The sequence below is a fragment of the Dendrobates tinctorius genome, unplaced genomic scaffold, assembly GCF_039654945.1.
Source record: "Dendrobates tinctorius isolate UK_male_01 unplaced genomic scaffold, ASM3965494v1 ptg000181l, whole genome shotgun sequence".
NCBI classification, from domain to species: Eukaryota; Metazoa; Chordata; class Amphibia; order Anura; family Dendrobatidae; genus Dendrobates; species Dendrobates tinctorius.
The window spans coordinates 12,252,225-12,273,282 of record NW_027361848.1 but is presented as its reverse complement, the minus strand read 5'-3'; the positions used below and the strand labels follow the sequence as shown (position 1 = coordinate 12,273,282).

Here is a 21,058-nt window from a genome sequence, read left to right as displayed (position 1 = left end):
TGTGGGCAGCCCTCTATTCTTGATAACTACCCTTGCTAAAACTGACAGCTGAGATTGCAGTCCGCAGCTGTCAGTTTGAATAATCTTAATTTTTTATTTAGCGCTAACATATTCTGCAGCGCTTTACAGTTTTGCACACATTATCATCACTGTCCCTGATGGGGCTCACAATCTAAATTCCCTATCAGTATGTCTTTGGAATGTGGGAGGAAACCCACGCAAACACGGGGAGAACATACAAACTCCTTGCAGATGTTGTCCTTGGTGGGATTCGAACCCAGGACTCCAGTGCTGTAAGGCTGCAGTGCTAACCACTGAGCCACCGTTTTGACTTGCTGTTTATGAAAAATACAGGGGAACCCACGCTTTTTTAAATTTATTTAGAGTGCAACCACTGGCTGATGAATACTCCCGTCACCTCGCCTGCTCTCGCTGTTATTAGCGGCAGCAGGCGTAGGCTGATGGGAGTAGTAGTCCCATCAGCCGGCGATAGTGACCAGAGGTAAACTTTTTACCTCCAATCATAGCTGCTGGCTCACACTGTCATTTGCACTAGAAATTTTTAGGGGCTTCAGAACCAAAGAAGTAAATACATGTGCACATGCTAATTTTTAGTTATTTGATCTCATACATTTAATTTCTGCCTACATTTTTCTCACTTCACCAACTTAGAATATTTACTGCTGATGCATCACACACAAATTGGATTACAAAAATTTTTAAACACAGGTTGGAATTTAACAAAATATGTAGAAAGCCAAGGGGGGGATTGTAAACACTTTCACAAGCCACTGTACATAGTTGGAATCAGAGTCTCAGCGCCTATATTACACTGTTGTCAGGTTACATAGCAAAAATTTGGTGACATTCCCTTTAAGGGGACTCTGTCAGCACAGAATGACTGATGTGGCGCATTTTAATTAATTGATCTTGGAATAATAATAATTTCTTTAACTGGATGTCTTTAAATAAAATGTTCCTGTGCTGAGATAATCTTATAAATGTGCCTCTGCTGTGTGCTGTGCAATGACTGTGTGTGTTTGATCATATCACCGTTCCAGGCAGGAAGTAAGAAAAAACGTACACAGACATTACAATACGGATCGCAAACGATTATTTCTTTGAGGTTAAAACATTTTTTAATAACAGGTATGCGATGATTAGACCATGTCCCTCCACAGCCAGACACATCCAATACATAATACACAGCAGGAGCACATTTACAAGATTATCGCAGCACAGGAACATTTTTTTTTTAAAACGCATCCAATTGTGAAAATGTATTATTAGTCCAAAAACTATTGATTGAAATCAACTTTAAAATTAACTTTTGTTCGTGGGAAAACTCCTTAAGTTCACCTTCCCAGCTACTTGTTTTCCCTCTATCTTGTCTGGTCTTTTTCCTCATTGTCTATCTTTTTAAGATGTTTTATGAGAAATTATGAATGAATAAATCTAATGCAGTTTTGGTATAACAAAGTCTGACATTTTTTTCCTTTTGTTTGAGCATTCATATTTATTGATCCAATTTTACCTTAAAGAAGCACTCCCATCAAAATTTTGATCCTCTTAATATATTGCAATCATCATATAGCACTGTGTATTTACAATTGCTCATTTTGCCTTTCTACCCAGTAAATTCTTCTTTTCAATTAGGTCTACGACATCATATAATTAAAAACTGACTAGCTGAGTCACTACAAAAGTCAATGGCAAGGGAGGTAGGGGCAGAGAAGTTGGATTAGGAGTTGAAGAGAGGAATGATTTCTGCAGGAGCTTGAAGTACCATTAATAATATTTGCTGATGGTTCCCTGTGTAAGCATGCATCTAGCACATTTTGTATGTCTATGACAGTATTTATTTGTAAATAGCATGCATACAGGTATCAGTACTTGAAATATTGAAATATAATAATATATATCTCTATGTAGTGGGACTTCATTAATTAATGAGCATTTGCACTTTTGCATTGTGTCTGGTGTTTTGGAACCTTAAATATTGAATTGTATGTGATTATGACCCAATTTTCTTTGTTCACTTTCTAATGTCTGTTTTTGCACAGACTTTTTAATTGTTTTTAACCATCTGTTTGTATGTAGTGTCTGCTGGAATTAAATAAAATATATATTTTTTTGCATTATAAATATTGGTGGTGATCCCTATAGTTGTTGCATATACTTTTTTTTGGTCTGCTTGAAAAAGTCAAACATTGCTCCTTCCCTTCCATGCTCTGCCATGCGCCGAAACAGTGTCCCCCCACATATGGGGTATCGGCGTACTCAGGACAAATTGCTCAATAACTTTTGGGGTCCAATTTCTCCTGTTACCCTTGGGAAAATAATAAAAAATTGGACCTGAAATTTTTTTTTTGTGAAAAAAAAAAAAAAGTTGAATGTTCATTTTTTTTTTTTTTTTTTAAACATTCAAAAAATTCCTGTGAAGTACCTGAAGGGTTAATAAACTTCTTGAATGTGGTTTTGAACACCTTCAAGGGTGCAGTTTTTAGAATAGTATCACTTTTGGGTATTTTCTATCATATAGACCCCTCAAAGTGACTTCAAATGTGATGTGGTCCCCCCAAAAAAATGGTGTTGTAAAAATGAGAAATCGCTGGTTAACTTTTAACCCTTATAACTTCCTAATAAAAAAAAATTAATCGCGATTCCACCTGCGGCTGTTGCGGGCACATGTCTTCTGTATATATCAGCTGTCATGTTCCCTTGAAGGTGTAGGCTCAGCGCCGGAGCCAGCACCAAAATGGTGAGTCCCAACATTGACGTACTATTGCGCCCGATGTCGGAAAGGGGGTAAGAAAATACGAATTTTGATGAGAGTTCTTCTTTAAAGTAGTTGTCTGTCATTTTTACAATTGGGTTTCTTTAAAAATGTTGTACCGTGTGGCTTTACAGCCCTTGTTTACCTGCACATTCAACCGTGATGTGGTGCGGGGTCATAAATCAGGTGAGATTAGGTCAGAAAAAGGCAGAGAAAGGAGTTGCAAAAGTAGACAGCAATTGTAATTGTTTCAGGAGAATTTGCAGTAAAATTCAAGTCTGCCTCTAGCTCTTCCCCTCCCATTGAACTTTATGAGCACTAACTGTCATCTTCTACCACAAAAATGGGAAAATGTGTAGTCTCTCTTAATCAGGGCTGTGTAGTCGGTAAGGCAAACAGACTCGTATTCCAACTCCTCAATTTCCCTGTCTTCCGACTCCACAACTCTTACCCCACAGCACTGGTCACTACTGATTACTGATCATGTACATATAGTGCAGCACAGATTCATCTCCGCTGAAAGCCAAGATCCTTAGATCAGGAAAAGAAGAGACATTTAGGCTGTGTACCCACGTAAGCATTTTTTTCGTGTTGTTTTAAATGTTCTTACCGGCAAAAACGCTTAAAAAACACTTACATGAAGCATCCCATTCATTTTAATGAATTCTGCACTTTTTGTGCACATTGATGCATTTTGTTCCGAAAAAAAAATGCATCGTGGTAAAAAAAAAACGCAGCATGCTCATTAATTTCGCGGAAAAATCCGCATTTCTAACTATATTCTATGAGCAGGAGGATGCTCCTGTAAAAAATGCATAAAAATCCGCGCAAAAATCGCGCAAAAAAAGTGTGTTTTTCCTGGGAAGGAGTCCATTTTTTTTCTGCATACCTGGGTACATAGTCTTATAGGACATCTCATAACTTTCCCAAATTCTTATGAAAAAGTTTACAGCACATCCTGCAGATGGTAGATCTACTGTACCCAATTTATTATACAGTGGGTATGAGTATTCAGTATATCACATTGTCATACAGTTGTGGCTAAAAGTATTGACACCCCTGCAATTCTGTCAGATAATACTCAGTTTCTTCCTGAAAATGATTGCAAACACAAATTCTTTGGTATTATTATCTTCATTTAATTTGTCTTAAATGAAAAAACACAAAAGAGAATGAAGCAAAAAGGTAAATATTGATCATTTCACACACAACTCTAAAAAATGAGCCAGACAAAAGTATTGGCACCCTCAGCCTAATACTTGGTTGCACAACCTTTAGCCGAAATAACTGCGACCAACCGCTTCCGGTAACCATCAATGAGTTTTTTACAATGCTCTGCTAGAATTTTAGACCATTCTTCTTTGGCAAACTGCTCCAGGTCCCTGATATTTGAAGGGTGCCTTCTCCAAACTGCCATTTTTAGATCTCTCCACAGGTGTTCTATGGAATTCAGGTTTGGACTCATTGCTGGCCACCTTAGAAGTCTCCAGTACTTTCTCTCAAACCATTTTCTAGTGCTTTTTGAAGTGTGTTTTGGGTCATTGTCCTGCTGGAAGACCCATGACCTCTGAGGGAGACCCAACTTTCTCACACTGGGCCCTACATTATGCTGCAAAATTTGTTGGTAGTCTTCAGACTTCATAATGCCATGCACACGGTCAAGCAGTCCAGTGCCAGAGGCAGCAAAGCAACCCCAAAACATCAGGGAACCTCCGCCATGTTTGACTGTAGGGACTGTGTTTTTTCTTTGAATGCCTCTTTTTTCTCCTGTAAACTCTATGTTGATGCCTTTGCCCAAAAAGCTCTACTTTTGTCTCATCTGACCAGAGAACATTCTTCCAAAACGTTTTAGGCTTTTTCAGGTAAGTGTTGGCAAACTCCAGTCTGACTTTTTTATTTCTCGGGGTAAGAAGTGGGGTCTTCCTGGGTCTCCTACCATACAGTCCCTTTTCATTCAGACGCCGACAGATAGTACGGGTTGACACTGTTGTACCCTCGGACTGCAGGGCAGCGTGAACTTGTTTGGATGTTAGTCGAGGTTCTTTATCCAACATCCGCACAATCTTGCGTTGAAATCTCTTGTCAATTTTCTTTTCCGTCCACATCTAGCGAGGTTAGCCACAGTGTCATGGGCTTTAAACTTCTTGATGACACTGCGCACGGTAGACACAGGAACATTCTGGTCTTTGTAGATGGACTTGTAGCCTTGAGATTACTCATGCTTCCTCACAATTTGGTTTCTCAAGTCCTCAGACAGTTCTTTGGTCTTCTTTCTTTTCTCCATGCTCAATGTGGTACACACAAGGACGCAGGACAGAGGTTGAGTCAACTTTAATCCATGTCAACTGGCTGCAAGTGTGATTTAGTTATTGCCAACACCTGTTAGGTGCCACAGGTAATTTACAGGTGCTGTTAATTACACAAATTAGAGAAGCATCACATGATTTTTCGAACAGTGCCAATACTTTTGCCCACCCTCTTTTTTATTTTTGGTGTGGAATTATATCCAATTTGGCTTTAGGACAATTCTTTTTGTGTTTTTTCATTTCAGACAAATTAAATGAAGATATTGATACCAAAGAATTTGTGTTTGCAATCATTTTCAGGAAGAAACTGAGCATTATCTGACAGAATTGCAGGGGTGTCAATACTTTTGGCCACAACTGTAAGTATTCAGACTCTTTGCTCAGACACTCATATTTAAGTCACATGCTGTCCATTTCCTTGTGACCCTCCTTGAGATGGTTCTACTCCTTCATTGGAGTCCAGCTGTGTTCTTCATCTCAGTGCCTGGTTTTCTCCACACATACCGCTTAGAATGATCACCAAAAAGTACTAAGCGGTATGTGTGGAGAAAACCAGGCACTGCTCATCACCTGCCCAATACAATCCCAACAGTGAAACATGGTGGTGGTGGCAGCATCATGCTATCGGGGTGTTTTTCAGCTGCAGGGACAGGATGACTGGTTGCAATTGAAGGAAACATGAATGTGGCCAAGTACAGCGAGATCCTGGATGAAAACCTCTTCCAGGGTGCTCTTGATCTCAGACTTGGCTGAAGGTTCACCTTCCAACAAGACAATGACCCTAAGCACACAGCTAAAATAACAAAGGAGTGGCTTCAGAACAACTCTGTGACCATTCTTGACTGGCCCACCCAGAGCCCTGACCTAAACCTAATTGCGCATCTCTGGAGAGACCTGAAAATGGCTGTCCACCAATGTTCACCATCTAACCTGACGGAACTGGAGAGGATCTGCAAGGAATAAACAAATCCAGGTGTGAAAAAGCTTGTTACATCATTCCCAAGAAGACTCATGGCTGTACTAGCTCAAAAGGGTGCTTCCACTCAATACTGAGCAAAGGGTCTGAATACTTATGACCATGTAATATTTCAGTTTTTCTTTTTTAATAAATTTGCAAAAATGTCTACGTTTGTTTGTTTTTTCATCCAAGATGGGGTGCAGTGTGTACATTAATTAGAAAAAAAGAACTTTTTTGTATTTACCAAATGGCTGCAATGAAACAAAGAGTGAAAAATTTAAAGAGTCTGAATACTTTCCGAACACACTGTATATTTTAGGATTCAGTCCATTTTATACCCACTCCGGCTCCACAGCCCTCCTCTGAATGAAGACTTTACGTATGAATTGAGTGAAAGATCCCGAAGAATGAAGGAAATTTCTCTACAATTAGTCGCCTATTTTCATATGCACTCTTGATTTATCAGATGAAAATGATGGTGACTCTTTAAATTGATGGTATTGAACATTGGTATTTCATATAGTGTTATAGCAAAGCTACTAGCAGGAAGGGTATAATGTAGGACATAACTTGTTTTTTTTTTATCTTTTACATTTAGGGTGAGCGGAAGTGCATGACATTTTATTTGCCCAAATGTCTTACAGTTGGACTGCTTTGGCTTGCTTCTGTGACACTGGGAATATGGCAGACGTAAGTATTGGCACTATTGCAGTTTATCATAATGCCTTTTATAGAGTCACTTCACTTTATATATGAATTATTAGCACAGTAAAACATAGCTAAATATTGTACTTTACTTTTGTTCATGCTTTTTGTGAATCTTAGAGATTTATTATCTCTGGCTGTATGATTGTTTCACATGGCGTCTTTGTGTTTGCGTCTTTTCAACAGCATTAACGAATTACATGATCCAACTTACCAATACAGAGTAGATACTGGCAATTTTCAGGTGAGTTGACTGTATTATGTGTAGTGTGGAATGTGATATGGTGATAGCAAGTATTTTGTATACATTTTATTTTTTTTTCTACTTTCTAACTTGTGAATTTATTTTTTTTAAAATCCACAAATCTGACCTTTGGGCTTCATATTAGGTTGACACATCCCCATTTCCAGTTCTGTAGAGATCAGTGTCAATCAGTCGTCATCTAATTATCATCACAGGCAGGACAGCATTAGCAGGTAGCAATATATATATATATATATATATATACACAGTCATATGTTAAAGTTTGGGCACCCCTATTAATGTTAACCTTTTTTCTGTATAACAATTTTGGTTTTTGCAACAGCTATTTCAGTTTCATATATCTAATAACTGATGGACTCAGTTTTATTTCTGGATTCAAATGAGGTTTATTGTACTAACAGAAAATGTGCAATCTGCATTTTAACAAAATTTGACCAGTGCAAAAGTATGGGCACCTCAACATAAAAGTGACATTAATATTTCGTAGATCCTCCTTTTGCAAAAATAACAGCCTCTAGTCACTTCCTGTAGCTATTAATGAGTTCCTGGATCCTGGATGAAGGTATTTGTGACCATTCCTGTTTACAAAACAATTCCATTTCAGTTAAGTTTGATGGTCGCCGAGCATGGACAGCCCGCTTCAAATCATCCCACAGATGTTCAATGATATTCAGGTCTGGGGACTGGGATGGCCATTCCAGAACATTGTAATTGTTCCTCTGCATGAATGCCTGAGTAGATTTGGAGCGGTGTTTTGGATCATTGTCTTGCTGAAATATCCATCCCCTGCATAACTTCAACTTCGTCTCTGATTCTTGCACATTATTGTCAAGAATCTGCTGATACTGAGTTGAATCCATGCGACCCTCAACTTTAACAAGATTCCCGGTGCCGGCTTTGGCCACACAGCCCCAAAGCATGATGGAACCTCCACCAAATTTTTCTGTTGGTAGCAAGTGTTTTTCTTGGAATGCTGTGTTTTTTAGCCTCCATGCATAACGCCTTTTTGTTTGACCAAACAACTCAATCTTTGTTTCATCAGTCCACAGGACCTTCTTCCACAATGTAACTGGCTTGTCCCAATGTGCTTTTGCAGACCTCAGGCGACTTTGTTTGTGGCGTGCTTGCAGAAACGGCTTCTTTTGCATCACTCTCCCATACAGCTTCTCCTTGTGCAAAGTGCGCTGTATTGTTGACCGATGCACAGTGACACCATCTGCAGCAAGATGAGGCTGCAGGTCTTTGGAGGTGGTCTGTGGATTGTCCTTGACTGTTCTCACCATTCTTCTCTGCCTTTCTGATATTTTTCTTGGCCTGCCACTTCGGGGCTTAACAAGAACTGTACCTGTGTTCTTCCATTTCCTTACTATGTTCCTCACAGTGGAAGCTGACAGGTTAAATCTCTGAGACAACTTTTTGTATCCTTCCCCTGAAAAGCTATGTTGAATAATCTTTGTTTTAAGATCATTTGAGAGTTGTTTTGAGGAGCCCATGATGCCACTCTTCATAGGAGAATCAAATAGGAGAACTACTTGCAAGTGGCCACCTTAAATACCTTTTCTCATGATTTGATACACCTGGCTATGAAGTTCAAAGCTCAATGAGGTTACAAAACCAATTTAGTGCTTCAGGAAGTCAGTAAAAAGTAGTTAGGAGTGTTCAAATCAAGAAAATGATAAGGGTGCCCATACTTTTGCACCGGTCAAATTTTGTTTAAATGCAGATTGCACATTTTCTGTTAGTACAATAAACCTAATTTGAATCCAGAAATATAACGGAGTCCATCAGTTATTAGATATATGAAACTGAAATAGCTGTTGCAAAAACCAAAATTGTTATAAAGAAAAAAGGTTAACATTAATAGGGGTGCCCAAACTTTAACATATGACTGTATATTAGAAAACTCATTTATTCCCCCCATTGACAAGATGCTGGCCTTCTCATCTTCTCTGCACAATGACCTCTGTACATTTCACAGGGCATTCTTTAAAAAAAATTACAAAGTCAGTGGACCTCTCCAGGCAATTTCATGTGAAATAGGGAAGAACTGGAAGGACAATAGCGCAATAGGGTTTTGTCAGGTAAAGAAATATCAAATGGTAAGGAGAATTGCTCATGTGGCAAGGCTGTGTGACCACAACCACTTACATACAGGCTAATGTAGACCCACAAAGATGCCGATGTGGAGACGAAAAGATTATTTCCAAATGTGTGGGGTTTTTTTAACGCGTTTCAAAATTTCACACTTCTTCAGGACAAACCAACATAGTGGGGCTTCAGTGTCAGAGGTGACGGACCTTGCAGTTCAGATTGCCTATTTGGGAAAGTATGTTTACTGTGCCTCTCATGATGCGGCCTGCTGATCTTCTGAAGCCTGAGGAAACATGTAGCAATCCATCAAGTCCTTTAGCTTAAGGTTTAGAATGTGGACTTCACTTCCAAATAATCCCTCACAAGCCTTCCTTTCCAAAATTATCTCCACTGTTCAGGGAAAAACTTGACAAAATTATTTCAGATGCGGTAAAGAACTGAGATAAGGTGGGAAGAGCACCTTACTCCCACAGCCTAAATATTTCCAATCCTTGTCCAACCGAACGCACTTCAGTTTTGCTCCTTTCGTCAGTTCTCATCTATCCGACAATACAGACTTACCGCCCGTCAAGAAAAGAATATGCTATCATTGAAGCCGACTCCTTCCTGGTATCCATTCAACAAGTTTTCCTCCACATGACTGGGCATCCCCACTCTGCAACCCTCTTCAGGTGAGCAGCCATCCACTCCTGTTCCATAAAGTGTAACTTCCTGCAGTCATCGGCACCTGGATCAGGTACATTGTCTCCTCCAGATGCAAAATAGATTTCTCCACTCCTCTGCAAGATGGTTTTTTCTATCCCGGCCCCACAAACACCCTTCCTGTTGGCCATTTTTTACAGACCTTTTTTTCCCTTCTACATTCAGGCGTTATTGTTAACGTTCACTCTTAAGAGTGTTGTAAAGTGTTTTTTTTCAAACTTATTTGCCATCCCGAAGAAGTCAGCTTGGTTCTACCCATTCTAGACTTAAAACTGCTGAACAAGCATGTCCAGCTTTGCCACTTCAGGAGTGAGTCCCTTCACTCTGTTGTTGTCTTCATGGAACCCAAAGAACTTCTTTCCTTAGTGCCTATCTCCACATCCCCATTTTCACAGCTTGTCATTCTTGTGGCCTGAGACTGGCCCAGAAGATCATGGTACTTTGAAAGTTGTCAATCTCCTCGCAGACATTTCATGGAGACTTCCTGATTGGCCAGATCTATTGTCCCAGGGACTCCTCTTTCACCCGAGTTCAGTCGCTCAGATTAATGGCTTGGCTGTTAAAGCCACTGTTGAAAAGTTTATTTGATCAGGTTGTGTGTACAGGCCATGATAAGGCACAAATGCCATCCTTATCTCGTATCTACCATCGTACCTGGAAGGCCGCCTTCTTTTGGTGGGTATCTCACGAGGACACTCCAGATCTTTGTTCTGTCTTTTTTTTTTTTTCTTCAGAAAGATTTGGCTTCTAATTGAGATTTTTCTTCAGGTTTTGGTGCACTGTTACTCCTTATCGGCGTCCCTTGGATCTCTACAGCTTAACACTTTCCAGTATGCTCCTTTTGAACCAATCCAGAGCATTTCCTCTCTCTGTGTTTCCTGTAAGGTGGCATTCCTGATAGCTATCACTTCCATTAAGTGACTATCAAAGCTTGGCGGATCTGTCCTGCCTTTCTCCATTTCTTGTCCTTCACTTGGATAAGGTGAATTTGTGTACAATGCCCTCTTTCCTTCCTAAGGTGATCTCTTCTTTCTATTTTAATGAAGAGACCCTTTGGCCTTTGCTCTGTCAATCTCTAATTGAAGAGAGAGCTCCTTAACTGTTTGGAGTTTGTCAGAGCTGTGAGTCACTACGTGTCGGTGACTAACTCTTTCAGACGTTCAGATTCCCTGTTTGGTATCCCCAAAGAACCTCATTGAGGTCTCCGTGCCTCTTAAGGTGACCATTGCTTGCTGTATTAACTGTCCCATTCTGGTAGCTTATACGGCCAAGAACAAAGCTCACCAGCTGGAGTTAATTCTCATTCCACCCTGAGCAGTGGGGGCTTCCTGGGCTGTACAAACAAAGTATGAAAACTGAATTGCATTACTGCACTAGAAATATGAAAAATTGAGAATGCTTAGCGCATAAATTGGCCAGTTAATGTGTACCTGGCAGCCACGATAAAGCGGTTCTCATTGCCAGGACCGAATGCCAATCCTCACTTAGAGTGAAGTCTACATCTCTATGGGAACCTAATGTGAATTCTCTAGTACAGTGGTCCCCAACCTTTTTTGCACCAGGGCCCGGTTTCAAGCAAGACCATTCTTCCATGGCCCGGCAGGGCGGGGATGGAGGTGTGGCAGGGGTGGGGCTTTGGTCATAAGGGGGCGGGGCTATGGACACGGTTGTAGTGTAGCAGTGCATACTTATAATTAAATAACATTTATAATGTGACTCAACTCACCATAGGTTTTGAATGAGTGCTCCATCACCCCCTTCTCCCCATCATTGCCTTCACCCCATCACTCCCTTCTCCCCATCATTTCCTTCACCCCATCACTGCCATCTCTCCATCATTGCCTTCACCCCATCACTGCTGTCTCCCCATCATTGCCTTCACCCCATCACTCCCTTCTCCCCATCATTGCCTTCACCCCATCACTCCCTTCTCCCCATCATTGCCTTCACCCCATCACTCCCCTCTCCCCATCATTGCCTTCACCCCATCACTCCCTTCTCCCCATCATTGCCTTCACCCCATCACTCCCCTCTCCCCATCATTGCCTTCACCCCATCACTCCCTTCTCCCCATCATTGCCTTCACCCCATCACTCCCTTCTCCCCATCATTGCCTTAACCCCATCACTGCCGTCTCTCCATCATTGCCTTCACCCCATCACTGCCATCTCTCCATCATTGCCTTCACCCCATCACTGCTGTCTCCCCATCATTGCCTTCACCCCATCACTCCCCTCTCCCCATCATTGCCTTCACCCCATCACTCCCCACTCCCCATCATTGCCTTCACCCCATCACTCCCTTATCCCCATCATTGCCTTCACCCCATCACTGCTGTCTCTCCATCATTGCCTTCACCCCATCACTGCCGTCTCTCCATCACTCCCCTCATGGCCTTCTCCTCACACACACACACACACACATTATATATACATACACACAGACACCACCTCTCACCTGTCGCAGCATCGCCCGCGCTTCCTCGCTCTGACACAGCAGCTGCCGCGCTCTCCTCTCTGTGTCAGTCAGAGACAGGAAGCGCGGGCGACGGGCAGGAAGCTGGACGCAGTGGACGGGTCCTTGCAGCTCCGCTCCTGCTATTCCCTCTTGCAGGCAGCGGAGCTGCTTGGATCGCTCCCTGCCTGCCACTACACACACCGCTAAGAACTGCTGCGCGCTACGCCACTGACCGCCCCTGGCTCCCCTTGTGTCCGCGGACCGGCAAGGGCACCTCAGCGGCCCGGTGCTGGGCCGCGGACTGGCGGTTGGGGACTCCTGCTCTAGTAGACTGAAATCCATATCTCTGTGGAGGGGTAGGATCCTGCTGTAACTAAAAATGATAGAGCACTCCGCCCCTTAGTCTCAATCAGAAGGCTTGTGCATACATTGGGGAAAAAAGTATTCAGCTACCAATTGTGCAAGTTTCCCACTTAAAATGATGAGAGAGGCCTGTAATTGACATCATAGGTATACCACAACTATGAGAGTCAAAATGAGAAAACAAATCCAGAAAATCAACTTGTCTGATTTGGCAAGATTTATTTTGCAAATTATGGTGGAAAATAAGTATTTGGTCACCTAAAAACGTGCAACATTTCTGTCTCTCACAGACCTATAACGTCTTCTTTAAGAGACTCCTCTGTCCTCAACTCATTACCTGTAGTAATGGCACCTGTTTGAACTTATCAGTATAAAAGACACCTGTCCACAACCTCAAACAGTCACACAACAAACTCCACTATGGTGAAGACCAAAGAGCTGTCAAAGGACGCTAGAAACAAAATTGTAACCCTGCACCAAGCTGGGAAGACTGAATCTGCAGTAGGCAAGCAGCTTGGTGTGATGAAATCAACTGTGGGAGCAATAATAAGAAAATGGAAGACATACAACACCACTGATAATCTCCCTCGATCTGGGGCTCCATGCAAGATCTGAACCAATGGGGTCAAAATGATCACAAGAATGGTGAGCAAAAATCCCAGAACCAAATGGGCGGACCTAGTGAATGACCTGCATAGAGCTGGTACCACCGTAACAAAGGCTTACCATCAGTAACACACTATGCCGCCAGGGACTCAGATCCTGCAGTGCCAGACGTGTCCTCCTGCTTAATCCAGTACATGTCCGGGCCCCTCTGAAGTTTGCTAGAGAGCATTTGGATTATCTAGAATATTGGGAGAATGGAATATGGTCTGATGAAACCAAAGTAGAACTCTTTAGAAGAAACAAAACTCGTCATGTTTGGAGGAGACAGAATGTTGAGTTGCATCCAAAGAACATCATATCTACTGTGAAGCATGGGGGTGACAACATCATGCTTTGGGGCTGTTTCTCTGCAAATGGATCAGGACGACTGATCCGTGTACATGAAAGACTGAGTGGGGCCATGTATCATGAGATTTTGAGTGCAAACCTCCTTCCACCAGCAAATGCATTGAAGATGAAACGTGGATGGGTCTTTTAGCATGATAATGATCCCAAGCACACCGCCAGGGCAAAGGAGTGGCTTTGTAAGAAGCATATGAAGGTCTTGGAGTGGGCCTAGCCAGTCTCCAGATCTCAACCCTATAGAAAACCTTTGGAGGGATGTGAAAGTCCGTGTTGCCCAACGACAGGCCCAAAACATCACTGCTCTAGAGGAGATATGCATGGAGGAATGGGCCAACATACCACCAACCTTGTGAAGACTTACAGAAAACATTTGACCTCTGTCATTGCCAACAAAGGATATATAAAAAGATATTGAGATGAACTTTTGTTAATGACCAAAAATTTATTTTCCACCATAATTTGCAAAATAAATCTTGCCAAATCAGACAAGGACAAGGAGATTTTCCGGATTTGTTTTCTCATTTTGACTCTCATAGTTGTGGTCTACCTATGATGTCAATTACAGGCCTCTCTCATCTTCATAAGTGGGAGAACTTGCACAATTGGTGGCTGACTAAATACTTTTTTTTCCCCCCCCTGTAAATATCAAAAGACTGACTGTCACATCCAAACATAAACTAGGTCTGAACAGGTGCTTACCTAGAGTTGCCAACTCATATACAATCAAATTAGCACACTGTAGCGCTATAGCATACAAACATGAAATATGAAAATTGAATTGCATTACTGCACTAGAAATATGAAAAATTGAGAATACTTTGCGCCTAAATTTGCCAATTCATGTGTACCTGACAGCCACGATAAGACGATTCTCGTTGCCAGGACCTAATGCCAATCCTCTTAGACTGAAGTATACATCTCTATGGGAACCTTATATGAATTCTGTCTTAGAATGAAATCTATATCTCTGTGGAGGGGTAGGAGCCTGCTGTAATTAAAAACGCCTGAGGCAAAGGGGCGGAGTGCTCAGTCAGAAGGCTAATGCATGCATATCAATAGACTAACTGTTACATTTAAACATAAACTAGGTCTGAAGGTCAGTCTTTTGATATGTATTCCTGGGCTGTACGCCATCAGGCTTCTACTTTGCAGCTTCGTAAGGCGGCTACTTGGACTATTGTCTACACTTTCAACATAGCTGATGCTAGTCTGGGCAGAAAGGTGCTGAAGCAGCAGTGGCACATTCATTTTTATCTATCCCCACCCTTGGGACTGATTTGGGACGTCCCACAGTTTCCCTTGTCCCCCCTCCAATGAAGCACTCGAGAAAAGGGGATTTTTGACTTACTGTAAAATAACTTTCTCGTAGACGTCATGGGGGATATAGAACCCTTTGTTTTTCTCTTGTTGGCCCATTGGAAAGTTTGTCATTTTTGTCTGCTTCTCCTAGTGCTTTTCTCACTAACTGAACAGGCTTAATTCCAGTAAACAATAGGATTTGTAAGTTGAAAAAAAGTAAATTTTCTGCTATACTTTTTAACCCCTCTGAAATCCTATCAAAATAAAAGATCTCTAGAAAAAGGATGCTGATGTAAAAGACACACATGGGAAATGTTGTTTATTAACCATTTTGTGTGGTATGACTATTTGCTTTAAGGGCATAACTGAAATTTGGTACATTTTCCAAATTTCCACCAAATTTCTGGTCATTTCATAAATAAACTCAAATTGTATTAACCTAAATTTACCACTGATATAAAGTACAATGTATCACGAAAATACAGTAAGATATCTTACCTGGGGGGCGGCAGTTGAGCAGGGTCATGGTAGGTATTCTTTAAGGAAAGATTCTAATTACCCAAAAGAGGATATTGACAGCTAGATTTACTCTGTGTAAGTTGTATTTGTAATGCAACTTAATATGCTGTTTATTTGTTGTACTAGGGCATGAAGATTTTCTTTCTGATAGTGGCGACTTTGTACATCCTGTATCTCATGTTTCTCGTAATCCGGGCATGCTCTGAATTGCGAAATATGCCATATGTTGGTGAGTAATAAAGAAATCTAACTGTAATTCACAATCTGTGGTCATACTTCTCTGTGAACCAAAAGCCAACTCACCTGGACATAAGATCCAAATTACACCGAGACCTCGTAGTATGGCAAATCCCAAATGTGAAAAAATGCATAAAATCCAGCAAGGTGGATCCTTGGAAAAAAACATTTAGTAATATACAAACGGTTAGAAAAAAGATCAGACAGCATTACAAAAAGACGCGTCTCACACTCATACTCATTGCATAAAAACATATGAACTTATTCTTGTATTTAACCCCTTCAATAGGCTAGTTTCACATTTGCGCCTTTTTGAAACGCAAGCAAAAAACGCTTGCAAACACATGTAAATGCAGCGATTTTTTTTTTTTTTTTTGTTACGCATCAGCATGCACATGACGACAAAAAAACGCAGCGTTTACATGCGTTTGCAAGCGTTTTTGCATGCGTTTGCGGTTTTTATGCGCATGCGTTCTCTAGGTGTCCCATTTCACAGGAGGCAAATCCTTGAAAAATTCTTGAAACAGACTCCACCAATGGGACACCAGTGGGCGTGTGTCATGGGAATTCTTTATATATACCCTGTTTACAGCTTCTTCAGATTTGGTTGCTTTTTCCTTTGCGAACATGGATATGCGTTGGAAGAGTGTTCACTTTAACTTGTATTTGACATCGCGCTGTCTCAGGCTTTTGCATTTGCTTGCCAGCAACAAAGGGAGAGAGAGAGACAGCGAAGACGGCAGTGGGGGCGTTTGTGGATACATCCAATTATTGAACTCCGGGAGAGCAGTGGAGCATACCACACCCTCTACAGCGCGCTCTAGGGAAACACTGAGAAATTTATTGACTATACCCGGATGTCCCAAGAAAGCTTCATAGATTGCTTGCTCATGTTCAAGAAGCCATCCGGAGACAGGACACACAGCTCCGTCGTGCAATTCCTCCTGAGGAACGGCTCCTGGTCACATTACGGTACGTAATATTTACAAACCAATGCCTTCATAATTTTCTTTGTTCTGCCATGTACTATTCCAAAGCTTGCAGAATTATTGTTCTGCCATGTAGTAAACAAAAGCATGCAGAATTATTGTTAAGCTATGTACTAATATTTTTTCATTTCAGTGTTTTACAAAACCCTAGACATAAATATTAATTTTTGTTCTTTCTCTGTTTGGCAGATTCCTGGCTACTGGAGAGACCCTATTTTCACTCCACTTCCAGTACCGGCTTGGAATCTTGACCTTGTCGGGAATAGTTGCGGACACCTGCCGGGCTTTGTGGGACGTTCTCTGTCCACAATTTATGCCCCTGCCCACCGTGGAAAAGTGGATGGAAATCGCTGAAAAATTCTGGACAGTCTGCAATTTCCCCAACTGTTTGGGAGCGATGGATGGGAAACACATCCGGATAATAAAACCCGCAAGAAGTGGATCGGAGTACTATAACTACAAAAAGTACTTTTCTACAGTACTCGTGGCCATTGCGGATGCAGGCTGTTTGTTGCAGTGGACATTGGGGCATTTGGCCGTGTTAATGACTCCCAGGCTTTTAAGAACTGACATGTCCAGGAGGCTGTATGGCAACCATTTCAATTTTCCCATGCCACGGCCTCTTCCCCACACCGAAGGTCCGCCACAGCCATTTGTAATGATTTGGGATGGGGCATTTCAAATGTGATTTGAAAAAGACAAATACTGTAGAAATTAATTATATAAAGTGTGAACATATAATCCCTATAAAAATCATTTATTTCATAGATATAAAAACCACCAATTTCCCAGTGAAACCAAGGCAAATGCCCCAATAAAAAGACCGGAACTGAGATGCTGCAAAGCCCTGCAATATGACTTTCTGATACCTTCCTATCCATGGAGGTTGGCACCCTAGGGATCCCGATTTTTTTGGCGCCCCCACTCAGCGAAGACTGTCCCTCACTGCCCTGCCGGTCCCTAATATCAAAGGTATGAAACCAATGACCGATAGTGCAGAGATGAATGGCACACAATGCCTTAAGCTATTGCAAGCAATCCCAGAATAATGAAATAAAAATTACCACATAATGACATCAGGGTCCACATTAATATAACAAAATATAGCCTAACAATAGAGCATATATATAAATAGTGACCACTTATCATTTGTGGAGTACCCCAACACGTTTCCCCACAACAGCAGTTCATCAGGAGGCAAGAGAGGTAGAAACGGTGTCCATCATGTCAGATATCAGGATGAGATGGCAACCGCGGTCAGAGTAGCCTACCTTATAAAGCCCCCATTAATACACATGGAAACGCCTACCCAATCAGGCGTTTGAATCACCAAAGGGAAGAATATTTAATCCCATAATTACCGCAAAAGGTAACTCACATGTGTGCACCTGGGTAAATGATGCCGTAAAGCCCCCGCAAGCGCTCCGACATGGAGCGCAAACAACATGGCCGCGGGAGCTTCCGGTATCCATGCACGTCATAGATCACAGTGCACATGCCCGGAAGCTAGTACACGTACCGTGGAGCCAGACACAAAGATGGCCACAGTGATAACAAATCAAAACTGCGCATGCTCAAACATTTTATTATTAGTTGATATACAACTAGATATGTCAAAGTAAAATAAATCAAATTTCTTGGATATAGTCAAATCCAAAAAATTGATGGTTGCGGTCTGGCACTCAGATGTAAATCTAAGACCAATGGAGTTGATGTTAGGGAATTTGGGAACTGCAGATCATCAGGTGTGGTGTATAAAGCGACATGCACGTGCCCAATGGAGTACGTGGGCAAGACTACGAGGGAACTTAGGGTGAGAGTGGGCGAGCACTTGGGCGATATTAGGAATAAACGAGACACCCCAATTGCCCGACATATGAATGCTGTCCACAATGGTCGCCTTAGGCCGGTTTCACATTTGCGCTTCAGGGCGCAGTATGCGTTTGGCGGCGTCTGCGTCCTTTTGACGGTGCGCCGAGCGCAACCAAATTGCAACAGGTTGCGTTTGGCGCTGGTCGGCGCACCGTCAAAAGGACGCAGGCGCCGCCAAAGCGCATACTGCGCACGGCCTGCGTCCTCAGTGATAAAGATAGGGGACGCATGACGCATGCAGCGTCATGCGCCCGGAGGCGGAGCTACCGGCGGAGGCGCGGCAGGGGGCGGGGCTTAGCGGCGGCCGTGCGCAGGCCGTCGCTGCGCCCTGAAGCGCAAATGTGAAACCGGCCTTAGTGAGATTAATTTCAATGTGATTGAGCTAATAAAACAGAGTGAGGGGAGGGGATTTGGATAAAATCATCTTGAGACGTGAATGTGAATGGATTTTCAGACTACAGTCCCTTTTCCCTGATGGAATGAATGAATGTATGTCTTATACCTGCTTTATCTAATATCGAATATTCTCTGATTTGACGTCTGGCCTTTTTTTTTTTTTAAGTAGATGGGGGAGTATAATGGCATGTCATTATACGTTTGATACGTATACCATATTCATGGTTTTATCAATTTATCGTTGTTTCTTATTTTACTTTGACATATCTAGTTGTGCAATTTGTACACTCCGCTTAACTTCTATCTTGTAGACCTGTTAGTCAGGCACTGATATATATCATATAATTAGCGTTTTGAGTATTCCGCAAATTTGAAGTGTCCATCTACTTATTTGCCTGCCACACCACGGGTTTGTGGTTCTGTGCAGTTTGGATGTTCTTTGCTTCTTTTTATGCCTGATGAATTGGAATCTAGCGCACAACTAATAATAAAATGTTTGAGCATGCGCAGTTTTGATTTATCACCACCGTGGCCATCTTTGTTTCTGGCTCCACGGTACGTGTACTAGCTTCCGGGCATGCGCACTGTGATCTATGATGTGCATGGATACCGGAAGCTCCCGCAGCCATGTTGTTTGCGCTCCATGTCGGAGCGCTTGCGGGGGCTTTACGGCATCGTTTACCCAGGTGCACACATGTGAGTTACCTTTTGCGGTAATTATGGGATTAAATATTCTTCCCTTTGGTGATTCAAACGCCTAATTGGGTAGGCGTTTCCATGTGTATTAATGGGGGCTTTATAAGGTCGGCCTCCTCTGACCGCGGTTGCCATCTCATCCTGATATCTGACATGATGGACACCGTTTCTATCTCTCTTGCCTCCTGATGAACCACTGTTGCGGGGAAATGCGTTGGGGTACTCCACAAATGATAAGTGGTCACTATATATATGCTCTATTGTTAGGCTATATTTTGTTATTAATGTGGACCCTGATGTCATTATGTGGTAATTTTTATTTCATTATTCTGGGATTGCTTGCAATAGCTTAGGGCATTTTGTGCCATTCATCTCTGCACTATCGGTCATTGGTTTCATACCTTTGATATTAGGGACCGGCAGGGCAGTGAGGGACAGTCTTCGCTGAGTGGGGGCGCCAAAAAATCGGGATCCCTAGGGTGCCAACCTCCATGGATAGGAAGGTATCAGAAAGTCATATTGCAGGGCTTTGCAGCATCTCAGTTCCGGTCTTTTTATTGGGGCATTTGCCTTGGTTTCACTGGGAAATTGGTGGTTTTTATATCTATGAAATAAATGATTTTTATAGGGATTATATGTTCACGCATTTTAAATGTGCCAAAACCTGATGAAACCATACTCCAGCCGGGACTTGGACCACACCAAAAAAAATATTTAATTACAGACTGACCAGGACCAGAAGAACTGTAGAGTGTGCTTTTGTCTCCAGATGGCACATTGTCAGCACAGCCATTAATCTTAAAATGGAAACAGTGGATGAGGTGGTGAAGGCGTGTGTGGTTCTTGATAATTTTGTTATGGCTAAAGAGGACCCTAACTTTGAACTCAATGAACCAGCTGCAAACCCATTGCCTGAATTCACTCAGCACCCTCTCAGGTCATCAGTTGAAGTTGGCCAAATGAAGGGGCCAATTTGCGGCCTACTTTATCTCTGATGTAGGACGTGTGGAATGGCAAGATCAAATGGTGTAAAATTGTTTTCTTGTGTGTATGTTAATCAAAAAAACCTGTTTTGATACTTGTACCGAGTGCACTCTGTTTTTATACACTCCAATATAATAATCACCTGCCCAGGTGTCCCAGTGAATTCAATGTGCAGCAAAGGTGGAGATAATACAACTAATATTTGTATCAGGTGGCCTTATGTTACAAATAGTGATTTTGGAATGCAATAGCATCCTTTCACGCTTTATGACACCTGACCATGTGAGCATAAATATTAGTTGTAGGATCACCACTGTGGCTTCAGTATGAACGCAGACTGGAGAGATGATAAAGTTTATACAACTTCTACAATCCCCAGGCCTGGTGTCATGGTGACGTTATCACACCAGGGCAGGTGAATACACATATGAG

The 21,058-nt window shown here is 42.0% G+C and overlaps 1 protein-coding gene across 9 annotated transcripts in view; it reads left to right on the top strand.

Moving 5' to 3' along the window:
• Window positions 1-21,058, top strand: part of TMEM181 (transmembrane protein 181) — a 527,451-nt gene that overhangs the window by 417,935 nt on the left and 88,458 nt on the right. For 7 of the 9 annotated variants that reach the window (XM_073551884.1, XM_073551880.1, XM_073551883.1 and 4 more), the window contains 3 exons: window positions 6,639-6,730; window positions 6,932-6,989; window positions 15,579-15,681. In XM_073551884.1, the coding sequence (XP_073407985.1) occupies window positions 6,639-6,730; window positions 6,932-6,989; window positions 15,579-15,681 (253 nt within the window). Of the gene's footprint in view, window positions 1-6,638; window positions 6,731-6,931; window positions 6,990-15,578; window positions 15,682-16,396; window positions 16,665-16,867; window positions 17,417-21,058 lie in introns of those variants that run through there. The other 2 variants (XR_012221450.1, XM_073551885.1) reach the window with 2 other exon arrangements.